Source organism: Odontesthes bonariensis, chromosome 6 (assembly GCF_027942865.1).
Source record: "Odontesthes bonariensis isolate fOdoBon6 chromosome 6, fOdoBon6.hap1, whole genome shotgun sequence".
Classification (NCBI taxonomy): domain Eukaryota; kingdom Metazoa; phylum Chordata; class Actinopteri; order Atheriniformes; family Atherinopsidae; genus Odontesthes; species Odontesthes bonariensis.
Window position 1 is genome coordinate 36,180,124 of NC_134511.1, and position 20,545 is coordinate 36,200,668.

General features: G+C 40.6%; 1 protein-coding gene across 2 annotated transcripts; it reads left to right on the forward strand.

Moving 5' to 3' along the window:
• The first annotated feature begins 702 nt into the window (after window positions 1-702).
• On the forward strand, window positions 703-19,387 carry LOC142382579 (rabphilin-3A-like). 2 transcript variants are annotated; one of them, XM_075468603.1, is made up of 18 exons: window positions 703-1,121; window positions 9,988-10,077; window positions 10,195-10,206; window positions 10,429-10,554; window positions 10,694-10,823; window positions 10,930-11,013; window positions 11,094-11,262; window positions 12,876-13,058; window positions 13,170-13,340; window positions 15,472-15,551; window positions 15,697-15,771; window positions 16,020-16,129; window positions 16,254-16,380; window positions 16,468-16,524; window positions 16,637-16,791; window positions 16,885-16,966; window positions 17,081-17,177; window positions 17,274-19,387. In XM_075468603.1, the coding sequence occupies exons 2-18, from the start codon at window positions 10,004-10,006 to the stop codon at window positions 17,402-17,404; spliced, it is 1,863 nt and encodes a 620-aa protein (XP_075324718.1). In that variant the 5' UTR covers window positions 703-1,121; window positions 9,988-10,003; the 3' UTR covers window positions 17,405-19,387. The 2 variants fall into 2 exon arrangements, with proteins under 2 accessions (XP_075324718.1, XP_075324719.1); XM_075468604.1 differs by having other exon boundaries at window positions 1,105-1,186.
• Window positions 19,388-20,545: the final 1,158 nt, after the last annotated feature.

The window sequence follows — 20,545 nt, forward strand, 5'->3', positions numbered from 1 at the left end:
ATATCTTGCTATCCTTTGAATCTGTATGTGGGTGTGGCAAACGTGTACACTGACCGATGAAAGCTCGGTCTCTGATGTAGTAAAAGCAAGTTATTTAAACAGGGAATTTGTTTTGCATTTGCAATATCGATTTAATCCAGGATAATAAAAATATTCTGTATGGAATTTATTAAATACATTTTTTAAATAAAAGCAAAGGGGTACATTTCCCACCTTTTTTTTGGTGCAGTTACTAGTTTTTCCTTTAGATGGCGCAATTGGATAATAAACCAACTGAACAAATACACTGTGCGCTCATATCACCGAGACCCTTAAATTAGAATTTCAGTGGTTATTTCTTGAATGTATTTATTTTTTTCGCCAGCAATATAGAACAAGAAAAACCCAGGTGAAAAAGGAGTGAAGTTTCAGTGAAGATTATCATCTCGGGTGGAACGCGAAGACATTTCCGAATTGGTTGAAAAAACCTAGGATAAGTCTGCACCCTCCATAGACATGAGGGATGAAATTTTGCTCAATATAAAAAGAAAGCGACTCAAAAGATAAAACAGAAAAGTAATCAAATCCAAGCAAAGCCTTAAAAAGTCAAATACCAATTAAACTTTGAAGACAAATGTGATATAATATCATTGTAGGCTATATGGGGGAAAATAGGCATAAAGCCTCGTTATAAATAACAGTAAGAAATGGCCCTACGTCATCATGTAAAAATGACAGTGATTTCTCAATTGGGCTGCCTGAATGGTGAGACAAATTTTGACTCTGATAGAGAAGACTGGATCAGATGATGACTGCCCACTTGAGCATCAGTGTTATCACTTCAGATCCAGGGGTTTCCTTCCCACGGTACCAAGGGCTATCCATCCTTCACGCAGGATAGAAGAGGACCATTTCCCACGCATCGTGGTGATCCGCTGTTCCTCTAGCAACAGACAACTCCTCCAGGCGAAAAAAGGAAAAAAAAAAAAAAAAAAAAGACAAGCACGGGTTTTGGTGACAGGCACCATGCGCAATGACTAACTCTGAGGTCGGACCAAAGCGCTGCACAGAAATCTAGTCCGCATCATTCCCTGACAGCATCCTGAGAGAGAGGCGAGAGAGAAGCGGGGCTGGATTCTCAGGTACGATCTACTCTCTCTTTGAAGGTTTCGTAAACATTGAATCTCAGCCCTAAAATTGCTTTGAGGTGAGTACGTTTGGCTGGTGACTCAGTGCATTATGATTGTCTCATATCCAAGTTGAATGAATGCAGCACTTCATTCAGAAGAGAGAGGCACTGTGAATCATCTCTTTGGAGGGAACATATTCATAGCTTGTATTCATTTGATTGAACACATTTCATTGTCTTTATGAGCCAGTGACTGATTCATCTGAGTGAAAAAGGAAAATTGGGGAATGTGTGCAATGCACTCAGTATGCATGAAGCTGCTGCTGATAAAACTCAAGTACGAATACTGTTAATAGTATTTGATTGATTCTCTTGTTTTAAGGAAAACATGTCTCACTGAAAGATTATCAGTCATACAGAGGTGGGGATAGATATTCCCTCCCTCTTTGGAATTGTTGCATTGATTTATTACAGTATGCTGTGGTGTTATAATTATAGACTAAGTTTAATCATAGGTCTCTGGTGATTAAAACTCCCTGTGCAGTTGGTTATGTTTTATTCCCCTTCAAGATGTTTAAAACATGACCAGAGGTTGGCTGCACTACTGCAGTAGCAGAGTTTCCTCGTTTCTCATCTGATATAAGAAAGCAGACTTGGTCAGTTATTTGGGAGATTGTGTTGTTGCAGTCCCTGGGCGTTGCTGCAGGATTTTTTTGACACGCATGCTGGGGCTTGATGTGCCTGCAGAACAGGAGGAAAAAATATCAGCGTTGCCCCCAAATGCTGATGTGGGCAGGGCAGCTCTTAACTCCAGCTGTGTCACTGGACAGGTGATTCACCTGCCTGCTTCAGATGTTATCAAGAGCCCTGGACTTACGAGGCTTCAACACTTGGAGAGTCAACCAAATGAAAGAGTGGACCAAATCAGTTCACTGTCTCCAATTTTTTTCTTTTTAAAAGAAGGAACAGAAAAAAAAAAGTGGGATACTGCCTCCCAGTTTCCCCAGCTCCAACTCCTCCTACAGACCTGAAGCATGGGGATTAAATGGGGGAGGGGAGAAAAGACTGAATGAACATTCTGAGAGATATCTGCAGCTGCCTCCTCTCACATGAGCAACCACACTATAGTGATTGGACGACCCCCTTATACTGCTACTCCTCTCTCTCTGTATTTCTTTGTGTCTAAGCGAGTCTGTCGTTGTTTCCTGTGTAGACAAAGAAAGAGAAAATGAGGGAGACAGTTTTATCAGGTCTGATCACATAAAACAAGTGAAAATGAGTCATGGAGAGCACTAGGAAGCATGGATGTGGTGGGAAAATGTGAAAAATGATGGAGGAATCAAGTAAGTGCTTTGCACACTAACTGCATTATTTAATGCTGGAGGATGCTAGGCGACTTTTCCCATAATCCCATGTCTTCAGCGTGTCTCCCTCTCTCACCGTACAATATTTTCAACTATGTCAGCTGCAACAATAACCTGCTCTGCCTGGGATTTGAAATTTGGTGCAGGTACTACAAACATGTGAATGGAAGACACATATGCGGGAACACATACATACACACAAAGCATTTAATCACTCTGATTCTCATCTTCTGGTTTTGCTGTTACCATGGCCACAGTTGGTGAAGGTGCATGACTCTATGTTCTTTGGTGCTCTACACAATCCATGAATGGATTGTTTAGCTAAATCACAGGTTATGCTCTAAATACCTGCAGGTTTTTTATTTATAGATTTGTTACGGCAGATGCGCTGTTCTGTCGCTCAGAAGGGTGTGGCTTCGTCTTTGAATTCTCATCAGATTGGTGGATGAAAATCGATTCACGAGCCTCTCCATAACTGGTGATTAGATCGGCCCAAGCGGTGTGGCATATTGGAAAAGACAGAAGTAATTAATGTGGCCTTTAAAGAAAGCCTCCCCAGGAGAGTAAAGAGTTAAATATCCAAAACAGAACTGGGATGAATCTATAAACATCAACTAATCTAGGAGCAACATTTTCCACCTTTCCACTACAATTTCTGTAACCTTACTGTTATATTTAGCTGATTATCACCTCTATGCATATCATCTAATTGCAGTAAGTCTGAGAGTGACAGTTAAACAAACATACTTTCCATTTCAAATTACGTTGCTGAGCTTCCACACAGGGCTTTTTATCTCAAAAGTTGCACCAAAGCTTATTTTAAGTCTTCCGCTGTTTCTGGAACAGAGCAGTTTGCCAACGGAGATGTGTTAAAAACACCCAAGGGCATTGTACCTCCTTGTTTATGGGTGGAACAAGAAGGATATCCCGCTGCTGAAATGTGCCAACAGAGCAGCAAAGAGACAGAACCATTGCCATCAAACTGCAACATTGATATTTAACTTGTTTCTTTATATGTTATAAACAATGTAGTATCACTGCAGACCACCTGCTCCAGGTTACTTAAAGTTAGGAAGGAACAGATGCTGAGAGTCTTTACAACCCACCTTTACTGCACTGATTTATTGTCTCTGTCTGGTGGTACTTGTTTCCTCAAGATGAGATGGGAAGGAATTGAAGGAGCACGACTGACCAATGCATCAGCAGCCAGTTCTTGAGGTCCCTCCTTTTACCTCTGGGGCAAATAGGGATGAATCACCATCAGCAAAGCAAATATGAGACTTGCTGCAGGCTTTTACTGGAGGGCAGTTGATTGAGTGCTTCATCTGCCATAGTGATTCCATATTGCCATTCTAAAGGAAGACTTGAACAAAAAAATATTCTCACAGTTTCATGAAAATGTCAGAGAAAATGTGAACCAGGGTACATTTTTTCAGCTAAATTCAAAGCTGATGACAGGGATTGGAGCCAGTTTTATGAGGATTGTATTTCCATGTGCACACAGTTGATTTAAGAATGAAAAACACAACATCCAACCTAAGCAGGTCTGCTGAACAGAGCCAACATTTATGGCAGGGTAACAGCACGAAAGCTTGTTGGTCACTGGATGGTCTTTCCTGTTTGTTCTCCAGCGAGGCGGGACCTGGAGCCGTGCCTGCCGAGAGGATGTAGTTGTGTGTATTCAAACCATTACAACACTCTTCACATTTAAGAGGTGAAGCGTCCTCACAGATGGTTTCACAGATGGTCCTCGTCGTTGCCATTGTCTGTGAGAAAACATTGATAATTTGTCAGTGCCACAGACCAAAAAGACCAACATCAATACTGTTTCTTTAAAAAGAGTTTCTCCATCTGTCTGACCTTCTGTGCCTTCCACTTACCTCCTTCTATCCACTGGTCTGTGCATAAGAATGATAAACTCATATGAATAGATGAATAAAGTATTTTTCTATTCTATTCTATTCTATAAGACGTGCACAAATGCCTTAAAGAGAGAACTTACAGAGTGAGAGGCAATGTGGCTGAGAGTTTTAAATAATTCAAAAACGCTGAGTGATGTATTCTTCCTGCCGCAGAGCATTTCATGTGGTGCAGAGCTTTACAATATAGCTCAGGTCCAAGCTTCAGTGTGTTGCCATGTTGGCATTTCACAACAATCTTTGAGGGTGGATGGAGTTGTGCCATGACACTGAGAGTGGGAGGCTTCCTCATGTTTTCTTGGTGCTTCCTACCCCGTGTACTTACTAATGCAGAGTGACTAAGGTGTAAGTGTTGGGGATCAGAAGCTGAATCTGTGAAATCACTCGAAAAGTCCAAATCGGTATAAGATTTGAGATCAGAGCGTAGATCCCTTGAATAAATGAATGTCTAAAAAAGATGTCATAATCTACTTCTTAGACGTTGAGAGATTATAGTGGATAAGTGAAAAAGTTTGATTCTGTTGAGATCGTCGCTGTCTTCGATGGCCATCCATCTAGTATTTGTCGAGATACCTTAGTCTGGATCAAAGTGTTGGACCACCTCTCTTGCAGAGAACTGTTGCCACTAAGGGCACCATGCTGGTAGATTGGCTTGAATTTAACACCCGGGCTCTCAAACCCCAATCTGCAGCTCTATAATTCCATAATGGGAGTGATTTAAATTCATAGGCACTTCTTCTTTACTTGGAACTGTAAGTCTTTATGCACACATCCGTTTTCCTGTAAGTGATTCATCATGGCTAAAGATGGAAACTTGATTACCACTCGTAACCGTCTCAGCGAGGCATACTCCACTCATCCAGTATATTACTTGTTTATAGTCTTGTCCGGTGTGAGGGTACCACTCAGATTTCAAGACTTCTAAACTGTCTATAAATAATGTGTGCACAGGCCTTGAATGTCCTCTAAGAACCAGTGCGCAGCAGGTGACTAATAACGGGCTTTGCTCTGACAATCGTCATTTTTAAGAACTTGATGTTGGGTTTTTAAATTTTTGATAATCTTTAGAACCTTATGCTTATGTTCATCAATAAGATCTTGATTATTAGGTTCCGACTGCAGCATGATTCATAATGATCTCAGCGACTAATGCTGTATATTGGGAACAAACTGCTGTAATAACAGCGCCTTCCCTTAGTCCAAAACATTTTTTATTTTGGTAGATTTAATCTCCGGAACGGCTCTCAAACAAGACTTTATTTATAGATGTGAATAAAGAAAAAACAAGCTGAGTAAGAGCCAAAATATGAGTGAAATTAAACACATGTTCCCTACCTTTCTTAAATTCTGTTTTATCATTACGACTGCAGTTTGAACATTCAACTAAAACATAGAGACTGTTTTTTATGGTATTCACCATGGTTGTATTTAGTATTGCTTAATTAATACAATGTTGCAGTAACTGTACTATATACATTTGCATCAGAAAGTGGTTTGCAAGAAAGCAGATGTGAGCCTGCTGGGACTGTGTTGGCCAGTTGTTGGGCTTTTGGTGAATGAGTTTTGGCTACAGCGGTGCTTTCAGGCAACTCCCAATATGCCTCAAGATACCCACAGAAGCCTGATGAGAGCTGAATTTAAGTGAAACCAATTGTTGGACTTTTCATCGATCTCCAATTCTCATTAACCTATTTTAGGAACGTCCTTCTTGAGGGTTAACGAGGGAATTGTTGCCCTGGAATTCAGTGTCATTATGTTCAATACAGTTCCAAGTAGGACATGTAGCGCTGTGTTAAAAATAACAAGACAAATGAGACAGTTGCCGGTTAAATATGTTCTATATCTATAGACATGGTCAACATAGTCACCGTCTTTTATCATTTGGGGTTTGTCTCAGAGACCTAAAGAATGGGTATGGCTCAGGTGGAAGGGCAGGTTGTCTATTTATTACAAGCTTGCCAGGTTGGGGCTGTAGCTCCTCCCTGTGTCTGCACATCCTTGGACAAGATGCTCAACCCCAGGATGCTACCAGTGGCATGGAGGCAGCCTGCATGGCACCGTGTAATGCACTTAGCTTGGCACTTGTAATGCATCTAGCTAACGTTCAAAGGTGGTTTGTAAGTGCAGAACAGTTTTCTTGTGAGCACTGTCCTTTTTCAGAAAGACAACATAAATTTTGGACATTGGTCTTGGTGGAATAAGTGCTCTCAGTGTGCCCTTCCAGATTTTAATTATTGATCTACCTGTCTACCTTTTTAGGATGAATATGAAAATGGCTGTAGTTTAGTATTTTTCTCCAAATGTCAATTGAGTAATTGACCATCTTTTAAAGCAGAAATTGTTTGATAAAAGACAGAGACACTGGAGTAAAATCTTGCTTTTGTTTTTGGCAGATGCAAATGAAATTACTTTTCTCCATCCCATCCCCCTTTAAACTCTATCCATAATGATCCATGTCGCATAGATCCATCAGTGCCCCCTGCCTTGTTGTCACTCTGCCTGCTTTCCTCAGTTCTCGTTTCCATAAGCAAGTACCTAAATCTTGAAAAAAGTGAACTGCCACAATAACAAGGGGATTTTTGTCCCGGTCCATATATTCCTGTTATATACTCTACAGTAATGAGTCATACACATGCTACAGAAAGTAATTTAAGAAAGTTAATCTGGGCAAATGCCTGGTAAGATTTGATGATTACACATGCTGTGAGTTCACATCATGTATCCAAGGAGATTGGATACCAGTGTTTCTAAAAATTGATGGAAAATATTTAGTATGTTCTCTGGGAGATGTGTCTGCATACACACCTAAAGATGTACAGATGTAAATTTGTATTGACTATTCCTTATTGGGCCCAGGGAGGACACAAAGGCTTCAAAATGAGTTCTCTCCACCCCCGTATGACATTCTGTACGGAGATCCTGCTGCGTGGAGGACTTGCAGTGATCAGGCAGAAGACTGTCTTGACTCGATGTTCTCTCTCTGGTCTTTCCTGTTGTCATCTTAACAACCCTACTCTCGGATGTGGACTGCTTGTGCAGCTGCCAGGTGTCACTTTCCAGCCCGTTTTGTCTGAAAGCGCCATCACAGAGGCTTTGTGACATTTTGAAAAAAAAAAGAAAAAGAAAGAAAACACAGGAGAATATCTGTTGCTCCCCAGAGTAGAATCCACCAACTGACTGAGTCATCTTTTACTGGAGGAAAACACATACAAGATGACTGTTATATTAAATTAGAGTCACAGATGACGCAGATTTGTTGTATTTATAAGATCAATAGAACTGTCTGATGGTCACAGTCTGTGGCTCAGCAGAATAACAAGGCCCAGTGTGACACGATGAGCAAGACAGTTCGTTATAATTGGGCTTTTCAACTAATGTAGTTGAACCCAAGCTGTCCATTCCAACGTCTGAAGCATTACACCACACACTGCCAGCTCTTTATGGTATAAGTGTGTATGAGCCTGGAGATTATCAGCCTTAAGACTTCCCCCTAAATGCTAACTGGCCCGTCTCCCAAATAAAATGTCGACTTTAATGCAGAAACATCTCTCCTCACTAGAGCACTCAGGCCAGTCCCTGCCCGACTCTGCATGCTGCCTCCCATCTGTCTTTCTCCATCACATTCACCAGGACAATAACATTAGACAAAAGTGGGATAATTCATTTTGGCAAGTAAAGGAGGGCCACGCTTCAGAGCCTCAGAGCCTCAGAGCAGTACTGTACAATCAGAGGAATGTGTGATCTGTCCGATTGCTGCTGAAAAAGGGGGAAAAAAAACTGCTCCCTGGTGACTGTGTAGCTGCTGATGGCTTTATGCAGCAGCAGCAGTGGAGGAAGCCCCCCCCCACAAATTTATTGCTTATCAATATATGCCATAGGCAGACAGAGAAAAGATTAGAAAAAAAGGTGCGTCCGTGGCATTACGCAGCATGATGTAGAGAGCTTAAGAAAGGAGACGGTGGTGCAACCCCTCCTTTTTGCTCCGTCTTTCACTTTCTAAGGTTTGATAGTGCCGGATTTTACTGCCGTGACAAGCGGAAGACAAGTAAAACATATGGAGTTTTGTCTTTCCTCAGTATTGTTAGATATAACTTTGTTTTTGCACTCTTATCCTTGCTAATGTAGTGTGAGCACTCTCGTCATCCTGCATCACAATTCCTGATATTTAATGCTCAAGAGAGGCTTTTAGGCCATCATGTCACTCCTCTTTTGGAGTCTGCTGGTCTTTGAATACCAGTACCTCGCTCCAGGGTACATGGTGGCTGCAGCATCCCTTCGCTTGGAGTCTGGCAGAGAGTTGAAGCAGCCTGATGTTAGTTGCTCAGGGGAAAACACACACACTCAGACAAACAGAAGGCTTGCCATTCAGTAGATCCTGTTGACGTCTTCGTATCATCCTTACTGCATCACTCTGAGATTGAATTACATTGTTGGTTATCAAATGCACAAAGCACTCACTGTATCTCGCTGTTATCATTAGCACCCTGCTCATCCCGTTCTCGCACTATGAACTCAAACGATTGCAGCGTCTTATCTTCTATTGTTTAATTTAAATACTGTTATGACTTCTTTGACCAGTCCTCAGCAATGCTCCAGTCCAATGCTGATTTGCCCACATGGAGCAACAATGACTTTCCAGTCAACCATGTTAATATCTGCCTCCTCCACCACCAAAACCCACATCCAGCTCCACCAACCTCCCTGGAAAAACGGTAACAGATAGAAACCGTCAGTCGGCACACAATGACTTCAGAAATACTGGAGACACACCATAAAGCCATAGTCTCTGTATCATAGCATAGTTGAGCCACTCCTGCTGTATCTGTCTCACAGCTGCTCAGTTAAATGACCATGCCACCCCAATTTGCTCAACCTTATCTTCACAGCCCTTACTGAAGGCGCATATAAATTCAAATGACATAAACCACCCACTTCAGCATCATTCCTCTCTGGGTACTAATGCACAGGGAAGCTTGCTATGTCAAAAGCATTGTTTCATTTGCTACAGGCACATTATATAACAGTACCCCTGTTATTAGAGCAACTATATGTAGGCATATTTTGGGCTGGTATTTTACAGATCGTGTTTGAGTATTTGCAATTTTTTCTGTGCCCATTTATGGCTCAAATATGTTTAGGAATTTGTTCAAACAGGCTTGGCAAGATTAGAAGGTACTGATTCAGCTGTAAATTTGGCACCCAGAATTGTGCTTATGCTCCTACCGAAAGCTGTGATATCTTTAAGGATCGGTATGCAAATTCGCAGACAACAGATGAACAGGGGAAAAGTTATAGTTCTTTTTCTGGAAATGACACTTGATTTTTTTGGCCGATTTCTAGAAATTGTCAGGTTATAGATGGTCATCGTTAGCTGTCGTTTGGTTGAGCCCATTACTGTGATATCTAGAGCTGAATTATGGCACTGAAGGGAAAAAACAGATTATTTGAAGATTGCTCAAAGTGTTGAAGAGCATGCTGCTCTAAATACAAAAAAGCTGTTTTAAAATGAAATCAGTTGGAGTTTGCTCAATTTCCATTAATGAATGTAGCTCTTCCATCTGTCTCTTACAGTATATTTCTGTCTGTCCACCTGCAGGCTTCAATTGGGCAGCATGACTGACACTGTGATGAGCGCTGGCTCGGGTCGCTGGGTGTCCAACGACAGGCAGAGGAGCACTCACTCCGGGTAAGTGTAATTGTCAAAAGATTTTTTGTCTCGGTAGAGCTTTCCAATGGCAACATCAGCACTTAACCTTGCCATCTTTTTTCCACCTGCGTCTTTGGCATGCGATCTGTGACACAGAGATAAAGAGCAGTAAGTAGATAAACTCCGCTCTGATCTGCATTGTGTGTTCCTGTGGTGGGAGTGTTCTGAAAGCAGCATAATGGGCTGATGGAGTAAATGCATGTTCAGTAATTCATTGTCTTTGCTCTGTTTGTTCAAACACTGAGTGTCAGGTTAGAGTGCGTGAAAATATGTGGTTAGAGTCGTAAAATTATAGAGTGGATCCTCAACTGGAGACTGTTTGGCTGACAGGGGCAGCTGGACCTTACAGCCGGGCCCTGGTCCTGGTCCAGACCTGACAGATGAAGAGAAAGAGATTATAAACAATGTAATAGCCCGTGCTGAGAAAATGGAGGCCATGGAACAGGAGAGAATTGGGTGAGAGTCGATCAAACATGCATGACTGCTATAATTGAAATCTAAAGTCAAAAGTCAAGGGGGGTGACATATGCACACTTTGGATCTGGGATAATTAACAATGACATTTAAAGTAAAATTCCAATCCATGCTGCTGCAGGCGCCTGATAAACAAACTTGACGACATTAAGAAGACTGTGTGTGGGGATGGAGTGTCCCGCTGTTTGCTGTGTGGGGAGCAGTTTGGCTCACCTGGGGTCAGCTCAGCGGTGTGCGAGGACTGCAAAAAGGTAGCAAATTACAATACGAGCACAAACAACCCACTCCTCTGCTGCAGTCCACACAAAACAGGATTGGTAATTGTCAATGAACTCTGTATTTGTATTTGTTGTGCAGAACATGTGTACTAAGTGTGGTACACAGTGCGGCAGCCGGCCACGTGCTGTGTGGCTGTGCAAGATTTGCAGAGAACAGCGAGAGGTGAGCGCTTAACACCATGACAAAATAAAAAAACAAATAGACTTTTGGAAAGCCTGTAACACAGATTATTTCCTTCTCAGGTCTGGAAGAGGTCTGGTGCCTGGTTCTTCAAAGGTTTTCCTAAACATTTCCTACCATCACCAATGCCATTATCTAAACCAACGGGGGCAGATGCCCAAGAGTCAGTGCAGCCTCAAAGGCCAGCAGCCTCTCAGCCCCGGGAGGCAGTAACCCAACCACAACAACCAGGTAGACACAGTCGAGCATTGCTTCAGCTTTAGTCTCCTCGTTCGCTCATTACACATTTTTCCACTAGACCTCATGTCTGTTTTCATTGTCTGTCTCAGGTCGAAGTCAGAGTCAGGCTCATGTGTCTGAGCAGCAAGTTTCAGGCATGTTTTCAATATCAGACATCTATAAAATTTGATCTACTTATCTACTCGAGCTTCCTCTGAGGTTTCCATTTCTCAGCAGCATTGCTTGTTTTTCTTTAAAGTGCCCATACCACACTCATTTACAAGTTCAGAATTGAATTTTCTATGCCTCCTAGAGGAGCATTAAGAAAAAGAAAAACAGATTGTACTTCTCATACTCTAGATTGTTGTCATCATCTGTTTGAAATATTCTACCTAAGCTTTTGCCTCTTTAAGGTCCAGTTTGCCCAAGGCAGTTGTGCTTACTCTGTTAGAGGTGTGGCAAATTAGCCGCTACGCAGCAAAGGTAGCACAGGGTGACACAGATGAGTAACATAAGAAAAGCCTTTAGGTAGTTGATGTACAGCATCATCTTTGCCAGGGAGACAGCAACTTTGAGAATGGTAACTTTCCCCACCTTTTATATGCTAAAACATGTAACTTACTAAAGGGAAGGGAAAAAACAGAAGAGTGCAACTGAAATTTTAAATTCCTGCTCGCTTTCTGTTGTTAGGTAAGAAACTATGAAGAGACCACATTAACCTCTGAGGGCCTTTTTCTGAAGGCCTGCATAAGAAACATAGTGCAAATTTACACGAGGTGCTATTGGCTGAAAGCCACAATAGTTGCACTGCTTGTCACTGCTGTTTCAGTGTGTGCTGACTCACTCTTAGCTGCTATAAATTACGATGTGGCGACAAAATATTATGCTGATTAAATTCAGCAGTTTTAACTGACAGAGAGTAATGCATGGAAACATCAAGATGCTACACTGCCATTTTTATCCGTATATCAAGATAAAACAATCGAATTACCAATACCAGCTTTGTCAGTAGGTACATTAAGACCCAGAAGTCCAAGAAGAGCTTATACTTATAATTACCACTTTACTATCTTTGTAGTATTATCTTTGTTTTATTGCTTTTTTTCTAGTCTCTACATCAGCTTTTTCATCATGCAACCCCACCTTCCATTCCTCTGTTCCGAACCGTCAAACCTTTTATGTACTTCTTTCTGCTTCCCAAATTTGGCAGTGCCGCCCACTGTTGCCCTGGAGGGGGATGAGGTCCTCAATGAAATAGTTGGAAGATGCATGCTGTGACATGGAATGAGCCTCCAGGTGGTGCTGGCATGATGGGTCGTATAGCTTAATTTCACACTTTCAGGGTGATTACCTGTGCTATGTGATTTCCCTATAAAAGAGGGGGGCTGCTCTGGCATGCAAACTACATGCTGCTGTACGTAGAGGCGCCGGCTGCCACGGCTTGTTGTAGTGTATGTAGGTCAATGCCTTTGCAATGGAATAGCTGCAACATCAAAAATACCCAGAGAAACTCGGCAGTATTATAGATTATACCGCAGTAAAGGCCTGAAGTGAGGGGGATTATGCATCTTTCCAGTTCACATCATGGGAGTCTCTGTGTTTAACTTATTCATGCTGAATTTTAGGGGCAGGGCAACAGGGCCGTGGTGGTTACCCACCTGTGGCCCCTAAACCGGCTATGCGAATGGCTGCGGGCGGGGCTGGCCCTGAAGAGGCGGGACATGGCAGTCCAGTTGGGATGAAGAAGATGGTGCCCGTCCAGAGCTCCAGACCACAGCCTGCTGCTTCCACAACCATGGCCCAGCAGGGTGAGAAACTGCTGGGACACATTTCTTTTGGAGAGTCCCAGTCATTAACCAAATATTGCGTTAACAGTGGTGTCATTTTGTACAGTCTCAAATGACTGAATGTGGTTGCAGGAGATGGAGGGGCTTACTCTTCTGGTGCAGCTCCTCCAGAGCAGAAAGCACCTCCTGCAGTAAGGGAAGAAAGGAGGCAGCCTGTTGCCTATAATACCCCTCCCCCCCGCCAGCAACCTCCCCCAGCTGAAGAGGAAGAAGAGGCCAATGACTATGACTCTGATGAAGCAAGTGAGTACACCATCTGCTCCCACTTTTTATTGAGAAAGGAAGCTAATATGTTTGGTTTGATTTCTTTTTGTGTGCAGTTTCTTTCCACTCATTACAGGTAAATAGCAAAATAAAGTTTTTATAAAAACATCTTTCCTTGCAGCTTGAAATTCTGGGTGCTGGTGTCCGTAATCTATCATCATATTTTTTCCCCTCAGGGATAGCGAGTCATATCGTTTTCATGCTTAATTTTTGCATTTTAATGTGCTTGTAATAATTCATCTGCAATTCATCCATAAATTACCCAGCAGCCCTTCTTAGAGGCAAATGAGGAATGTTAAGCACCATATGTAATCAAAACATGAAAATCCACATCATAGAACCTAAAGATGAGGAGAATACGAAGAACTAATTCCCTTATGATACACACATAACTTTTTTCCCCCATTAATCCCAATTAAATGGTGCCGATAGTACCATGCCATCCGTGTTTTTAGCCTCTAGTGCCAAATGGACTTCATTCTTTCGCAGGGGAATTGGGTTTAATTTATTTTTATTTAGGTCGGGGTCTTTGGAGCTGTGAAAATAATTTGAAATTTAACAGGGCTGACGAGTTATAGATTGTGTTGGATCCAATCCCTAGTCTAAAGTGGGAAAATGACAAAAATAGAAATAGTTTTATGTGCCAATGCTCTGTGGGGATGCGATGCGTGAGAAAAGTTAGGTCCTGGGGTGCTGATTTCAATAGCCCTCTTAATTACTGATGATTTAAATATCTTGGTTATTAAAACTTAATAACAGCCACATACATTAAATTCAAGGAGCAACTGCTTGACTTAATTTATGCTCATGTTAATTTGAAGTCTAATTAAGTGTACTTTCATGACACATGATATGTTAGAAATTAGATATACACTGCATAGCTAATAACTGAAGTAGTGGTGCTTGTTTTTGTCTTTGGTTACATAGCAGTGTTTGCCTGTTTGCGACTTGGACAGTTTGTTGAATGCCAGTTTGTCCTTCAAAACTATATATACATAGATGGTCTTCACATTTCTTTTCCAGAAAAAATCATCAATCGATTAGTTTATTTTATTGAATACTTTGGTTATGATTAAATATATGCAATAGAAGGTTTTTTGATGTGTTTTTTTTCATACAAATTAAATGAATTCTGTAGGGATTCATGATGATATCACAAAGCCATCTGTATCAGACAACAAGGGAAAAAAAAGTGTCATATTGGACATCTGAAAAATTCTAATGTTATTCAAGCCTGGTTTACATTTTATATAAAATGTTAGAAAAAAGTGAGGTATTTTCATGTAATTTGGTAGTGTCCATATTTTGACCAGTGAAATAATTGAATAATTGAAAAGCATTGTATTTTACTCTGATCCTTCTTCTCTTAATGGGCCGCGATGACAAGCGTAGGCCTGCTATGTAAAATCACAGAAACTTGATGGTGTCTGTCTTTAAGAGGAAAATATATGTGCTTATATTATTATTGTCATCTGCAATAAGCAAAACTACAATACTGTGCATTTTTAACTATGTAAGGTTTATTTTGCTCTCACACTCAACAGTAAACTGCATGTTAACACTGTCAAGATGATGTTGATATTTAGCTTAACACAATGCCTTGCTTTAACAAAGCCTCGTGGAGCTGCTATTGTGGCTATAGACTTTATTTCTTTATAAGGGGAACATTGTGTCTTTGGAATCACGGTTAATAGCCATATCAGAAAAATTAACACATGAAATTTGATTATTCTGTCCCCAAGCAGCTAGCTATACTTGGCAATACAGCTCCTCTGAAGAAAATCTGTGTGGGCAGGATCTTAATCTTTATTTTTCTGCTCTGAATGTCCTCCTTAGTGACTTGAGTGTTTATTGAATTCTTTTATATTATGTGCTCCTGCTTTGTAATAAGATTCCCCTACTGTTTACTCAAGGTAAACAGAACCTGTGAGTGTTTCAAGAGTGGAGGTTAAGATTTTCTGTCCATTCTGGTCTTATTCATTTTAATTCACAATATGAGACTTGTTCAACTACAAAAGAATCATTCCCTGCATTTGATGTTTAATTGCTGTACATCAGACTCGCTGTCTCCTAGTAATCTAATGCAGTGACTGTTCTGGGTTTCTTTCAGCCACACTGGGCTCTCTTGAGTTCAGTCTTCTCTTTGAGCAGGAAAGCAACAGCCTCCACTGTAGCATCCTCAAAGGAAAGGTATCACTGTTTCCCTCATTCTCTCACACAAAGGGGGCAATTTCAATCAAGTGGTTTATGTGAAAAAGCTCTTGAATGGCACTTTAGCTGAATTACTTTCTGCTGTTTGTGATCCGATGATCATTATGCTTTTTTTTCTCCTCAGGGACTGAAGCCAATGGATTCAAATGGACTGGCAGATCCTTATGTGAAGCTTCATCTGCTGCCAGGGGCTAGTAAGGTAAAAGTTACACCTGTCCTGCATTACATTAAGTTTTTATCTCTTTTAACAGATTCATTACCTTCATGTCCTGCTCTGCAAAAAAGGGTGGGTGATTTCAGACCCCTCTGGTGTGATGAGAAACCACTCTGCAAGCTCAAGCCTGACATCTTGTGGTGGTTTGAATTGACAAATTATGAACTTGGTATTTTGGATGATGACATCTAGCGAGTGAATTTCCTTGTTCTCATCTACCTGGCTTCCAACAGTCTAACAAGTTGCGCACAAAGACCCTGAGAAACACCCGCAACCCTGTGTGGAATGAGACGCTCACCTACCATGGCCTGACAGATGAGGACATGCAGCGCAAGACCCTCAGGTGGATAATATGTCTCAGACTGTCACACTTAGCAGGAACAACCCTGTTTTCATGTGTCAAACTTCTGCTGCTCTACGTTGACTTGTTAAAATATATAATTAGCACTTCTGTTTGATTTACGCAGACTCTCTGTCTGTGATGAAGACAAGTTTGGGCATAATGAGTTTATTGGGGAAACCCGAGTGGCACTGAAGAAACTGAAGATGAATCAGAAAAAAAACTTCAACGTCTGTCTAGAGAGGGTCGTCCCTGTGAGTAAACTTATTAAAAACAAAACAATTCTCTGTTCTGCTTGACTTAGTCTTGTCGGCCTGCTGTAATCTTGTACTTCTTCACAGACGAAGAGAACCGCAGCAGCCGGAGCGGCCAGAGGGATTGCACTCTACGAAGATGAGGCAATGCTTTTATTTCCAAGCATGTCTAAACGAGACAGATTCCTCCAAAAGTTCAGGCAACTGTTATCATCAGTCATGCTCAAATATTTCTTCCCCCTCCGCTCTGTTTCAGCCAGGGAAAGATGGCACAGAGGTAGAGGAGCGTGGTCGCATTTTGATGTCCCTCATGTACAACACCCAGCTGAATCGTCTCATTGTGGGTGTTGTGCGCTGTGTTCACTTGGCCGCAATGGATGCCAATGGCTACTCTGACCCATATGTCAAAATGTAGGTGGAGCAGATTACAAAGTACATAGTAGTCTGTAACTGGATGACTCCAGAGATTGTATAAATTACAGTGTATACATGTTGAATTTTCAGATGTCTGAAACCTGATATGGGGAAGAAGGGAAAGTGCAAAACACAAATAAAGAAGAGGACTTTAAACCCTGAGTTTAATGAGGTTTGCACAAAGTTCATGATGATGAAAATGGATATATTACAAATTAGATAAGCTGTTAATGAGTGTGTTTCATTAAGAGTTTCATTTAAACTGAATTTCTGGATCAAATTTCAGGAATTCAGCTATGACATTAAACACAGTGAACTGGCCAAGAAGAGCTTAGATATCTCTGTGTGGGATTATGATATTGGGAAGTCCAATGATTACATCGGTAAATATTAGATCAACATCCCCGCTTTCATACACTAACAATGAATTTATCACATGTTTACCACCTGCCTCTCACGTCTCCCTTCCTCTCTAACAGGTGGGTGTCAGCTGGGTATCACCGCCAAAGGGGAGAGGCTGAAGCACTGGTATGAGTGTTTGAAGAACAAGGACAAGAAGATTGAGCGTTGGCACACCTTGATCAACGAGAATCACGTTGCTAGTGATTAACCACAAAGCATGGGCTTAAACGCATCCACCCTGATCCATTTGCATTGTTATCTTGATGCACTTTTCATTTTGATCTATTATTCATGACCATCACACAGGCAATGCTCATGTTTGTCCCTTCCCCTGATTCAGCATGTCATTCATCTTCTCCCTTCGTTTTCGTATACGTAATTTCTTCGCCTGTGCTGACAATGAATTAGCCTCTGGCACATATACAGTACAAGTGAATTTGAAATTTCAATTAAAGTAACCAAGACATCTGTCATTGGACAGCTGCACAACGGCTCTTATGCCTGCCAGTGAGGTTATGAAGTGCGCTGAACTTGACACACTCTTCGCTAAAGAAAATTAAGTTTGGATTGCACTGGCACAGAAGAAGACAAGCAATATGTTACGGAGTCTAAGATCAGATCCATCATACAAGCTCACAAAAGACTTGATTGAGCCCATTTCTGAAATTCACTAGACTGTTAGGTAATTATTTGGGCTTTCTCATTACATCATGCTTTATGTAACATGTAGAACTCTATAAGCATGCCAGGCCACACACATAAAACAAAACACAGCTGCACCTTAGAATAATTCAGCTGTATGAACATGTTGTTTATTTTCATGAAGAAATGTTTACAAACTTATACATTGCTCAGGTTAGGATAAACATCTTAAATAGCAGATTATTCATAAGTGAGTGGACCATGAGCTAGCAAAATCTTTAATCAGCTGCTGTTAATTTGTGATTTGAAAATATTATAGCACAGCTATATGGTTTAACAAGAGTTTTTATGTATTGTTCTTCAAACTGTGAGTTTTTATTTTGTGAGAAATATAAAGTATGCATTTAGAGAAACTGAAAAGTAAACCGTAATGTTAATTTTTCATTTAATTTATTTGCTGTGTTGCAACCTGGCAGGAAAAAAAGAAAAAAAAGAATCCCTTCCTGCTACTTCAGCTCCTTCGAAGCTCGCGGTTCACTCTCACACCTCAGATGTTTTCTACTGCAGTGTTTACAATGAATGCATGCGGTCAGGTTTCTTACAGGTATCCCTAACAAATCTGGCTGCTCTGTTCAAAAGAAGGTGGAGAAGATTATGTAAAAGTATGTGCAGCTTTACCTGCATGCACTGTGCTTGTGACTCTCATGTGCCTGGGGCAATCATGGCCCGCTTTTACCCCACTTACTCTTTGCACAAAGCAGGGCCTTTTCCCCTCTGCCACGTCCTACTCATCCAGTGCTTCAGTGTGAGTTTGTTCACTAATCACAGCAAACCAAGGAAAGCACACCATACAAAGTGGAATGACCTCAATTTAGACAGCTGTCTGCAAGTTAATCCAATGTCAAAACAAAGATGAAAACAAAAAAAATCCTATGCATGAAATGTTTTGTGGTTCAAGATATATATACTTTACAAGACTTCAATGCTATTGTAATTTGATTCATGTTTACTCTTCTTCCCCATAACATTCCTATTGATATTTTATACACTGTACAAGAGGCCATACTCTGCATGACTATGATAACTGTGGTGTAATCTGAATAAACTGGTTTCTGAGCATCCACAGGGTTTACAAATAATCAACTGAGCACATCAACATTAAGAGCTGGTCCAACTCTATCGGTAGCAGACCAAGATTAAGAGGTCCTGTACATGCATATTCAAATCTTCCCCATGTCTTGTTTTCTCTGTAATGCCACTATGCCTCTGAGTGGCTGTTATTCAGACACCCACCTGTCCTATGCTGTGCTACATCAGCTACTGTGATCATTACACGATGATCATCAATTGTTGTTTAAAAAAAAGCCTTCTCTGAGCTAAACTCAAAGCTGTCTTCTACTTGATTCTGCCAGTTCAGTGGAATGTTCCTTAAGCTCTGTATTTGTACATAGATAGTGCATGCAGTTGAACTATGTGTGTTTGCAAATAACTTTGCATGTAAAGATTTTTGCAGAGTTTACACAGACCAATAAAATCTAATGAAAAATGACCCGCCTCCTATGTGTATTTTTTTTATATCCAACTATTATCAAGGATAATTCCCACAGAAGAAGAAATCATAAGAAAGAGGCAGAAAACCCTGGACTTTATGATCAAATCAAATTTATTTGTATAGCACATTTCATGTACAAAACAATTCAAAGTGTTTCACATGGCAAGGCAAGGCAAGTTTATTTGTATAGCACAATTCAACTACAAGGCGATTCAAAGTGCTTTACAGAGACATTAAAACAGTAGAAATAAAAAGCATTATTTAGAATTTTGAACAAAAAAGAAAGAAATAAGAACAATAGATAAAATCACATAAAATAAAATAAATGCATTGCAGTCGGGAGTGGAAGAAGCATTAAAAATACATAAAAGAATATAAAGAGAAACAAATAAAATAACCTAAATTAATTTAAAAACAAGCAACAGTCCAGATAAATTAAAAAATATCGTGCTGATTTCATGCATAGACACATGAGAACAGAAATGTTTTTAACCTGGATTTAATAATGTCTACATTTGGTGAAAGTTTAATCTCCACTGGCAGTTTGTTCCACTTGTTGGCAGCATAACAGCTAAATGCTGCTTCTCCATGTTTAGTCTGGACTCTGGACTGGACCAGCTGACCTGAGTCCTTGGATCTAAGAGCTCTGCTGGCTTTATATTCTCTGAACATATCACAGATGTATTTTGGGCCTAAACCGTTCTGGGATTTGTAAACCATCAGCAGGCTTTTAAAATCTATTCTGTGACTGACTGAATCAGAATCAGAATCAGAATGCCCTTATTGTCATTATACATAGTACAACGAAATTTAAAGCCTCCAAAAACAGTGCAAAGAGTGCGAATATAAAAAAATATATATATATATATATATATAAGTAATGTAAAAAAGGGAAGGATGTAAGATGCACAGTTTTTTACGGTAATAAAATAAATAAAATAAAATATGGTGTTAGTGGTAATAGAAAAAATAAGGTGTTAGTAGGTGGTTCAAGTATTTGGATATATTGCATATCGCAGTGTTTGGCCATAATTTTGAATATTGCACAAGAATAGGGATTGTCCAAAGGGATGATCAGTGTGTGTCAGAATTGAGACTGGTTATGGCTTTAGGGAAAAAGCTGTTTTTGAATCTGCTTGTCCTTGTCCTGATGTT

Excerpts from the sequence above, each read along its gene's own strand:
- LOC142382579 (XM_075468603.1), top strand. The coding sequence starts at position 10,004 with ATGACTGACACTGTGATGAGCGCTGGCTCGGGTCGCTGGGTGTCCAAC. Across the intron at positions 11,263-12,875 it reads AACCCAACCACAACAACCAG|GGGCAGGGCAACAGGGCCGT; the intron begins GTAGACACAGTC and ends GCTGAATTTTAG. Across the intron at positions 16,381-16,467 it reads GTCTAGAGAGGGTCGTCCCT|ACGAAGAGAACCGCAGCAGC; the intron begins GTGAGTAAACTT and ends ACTTCTTCACAG.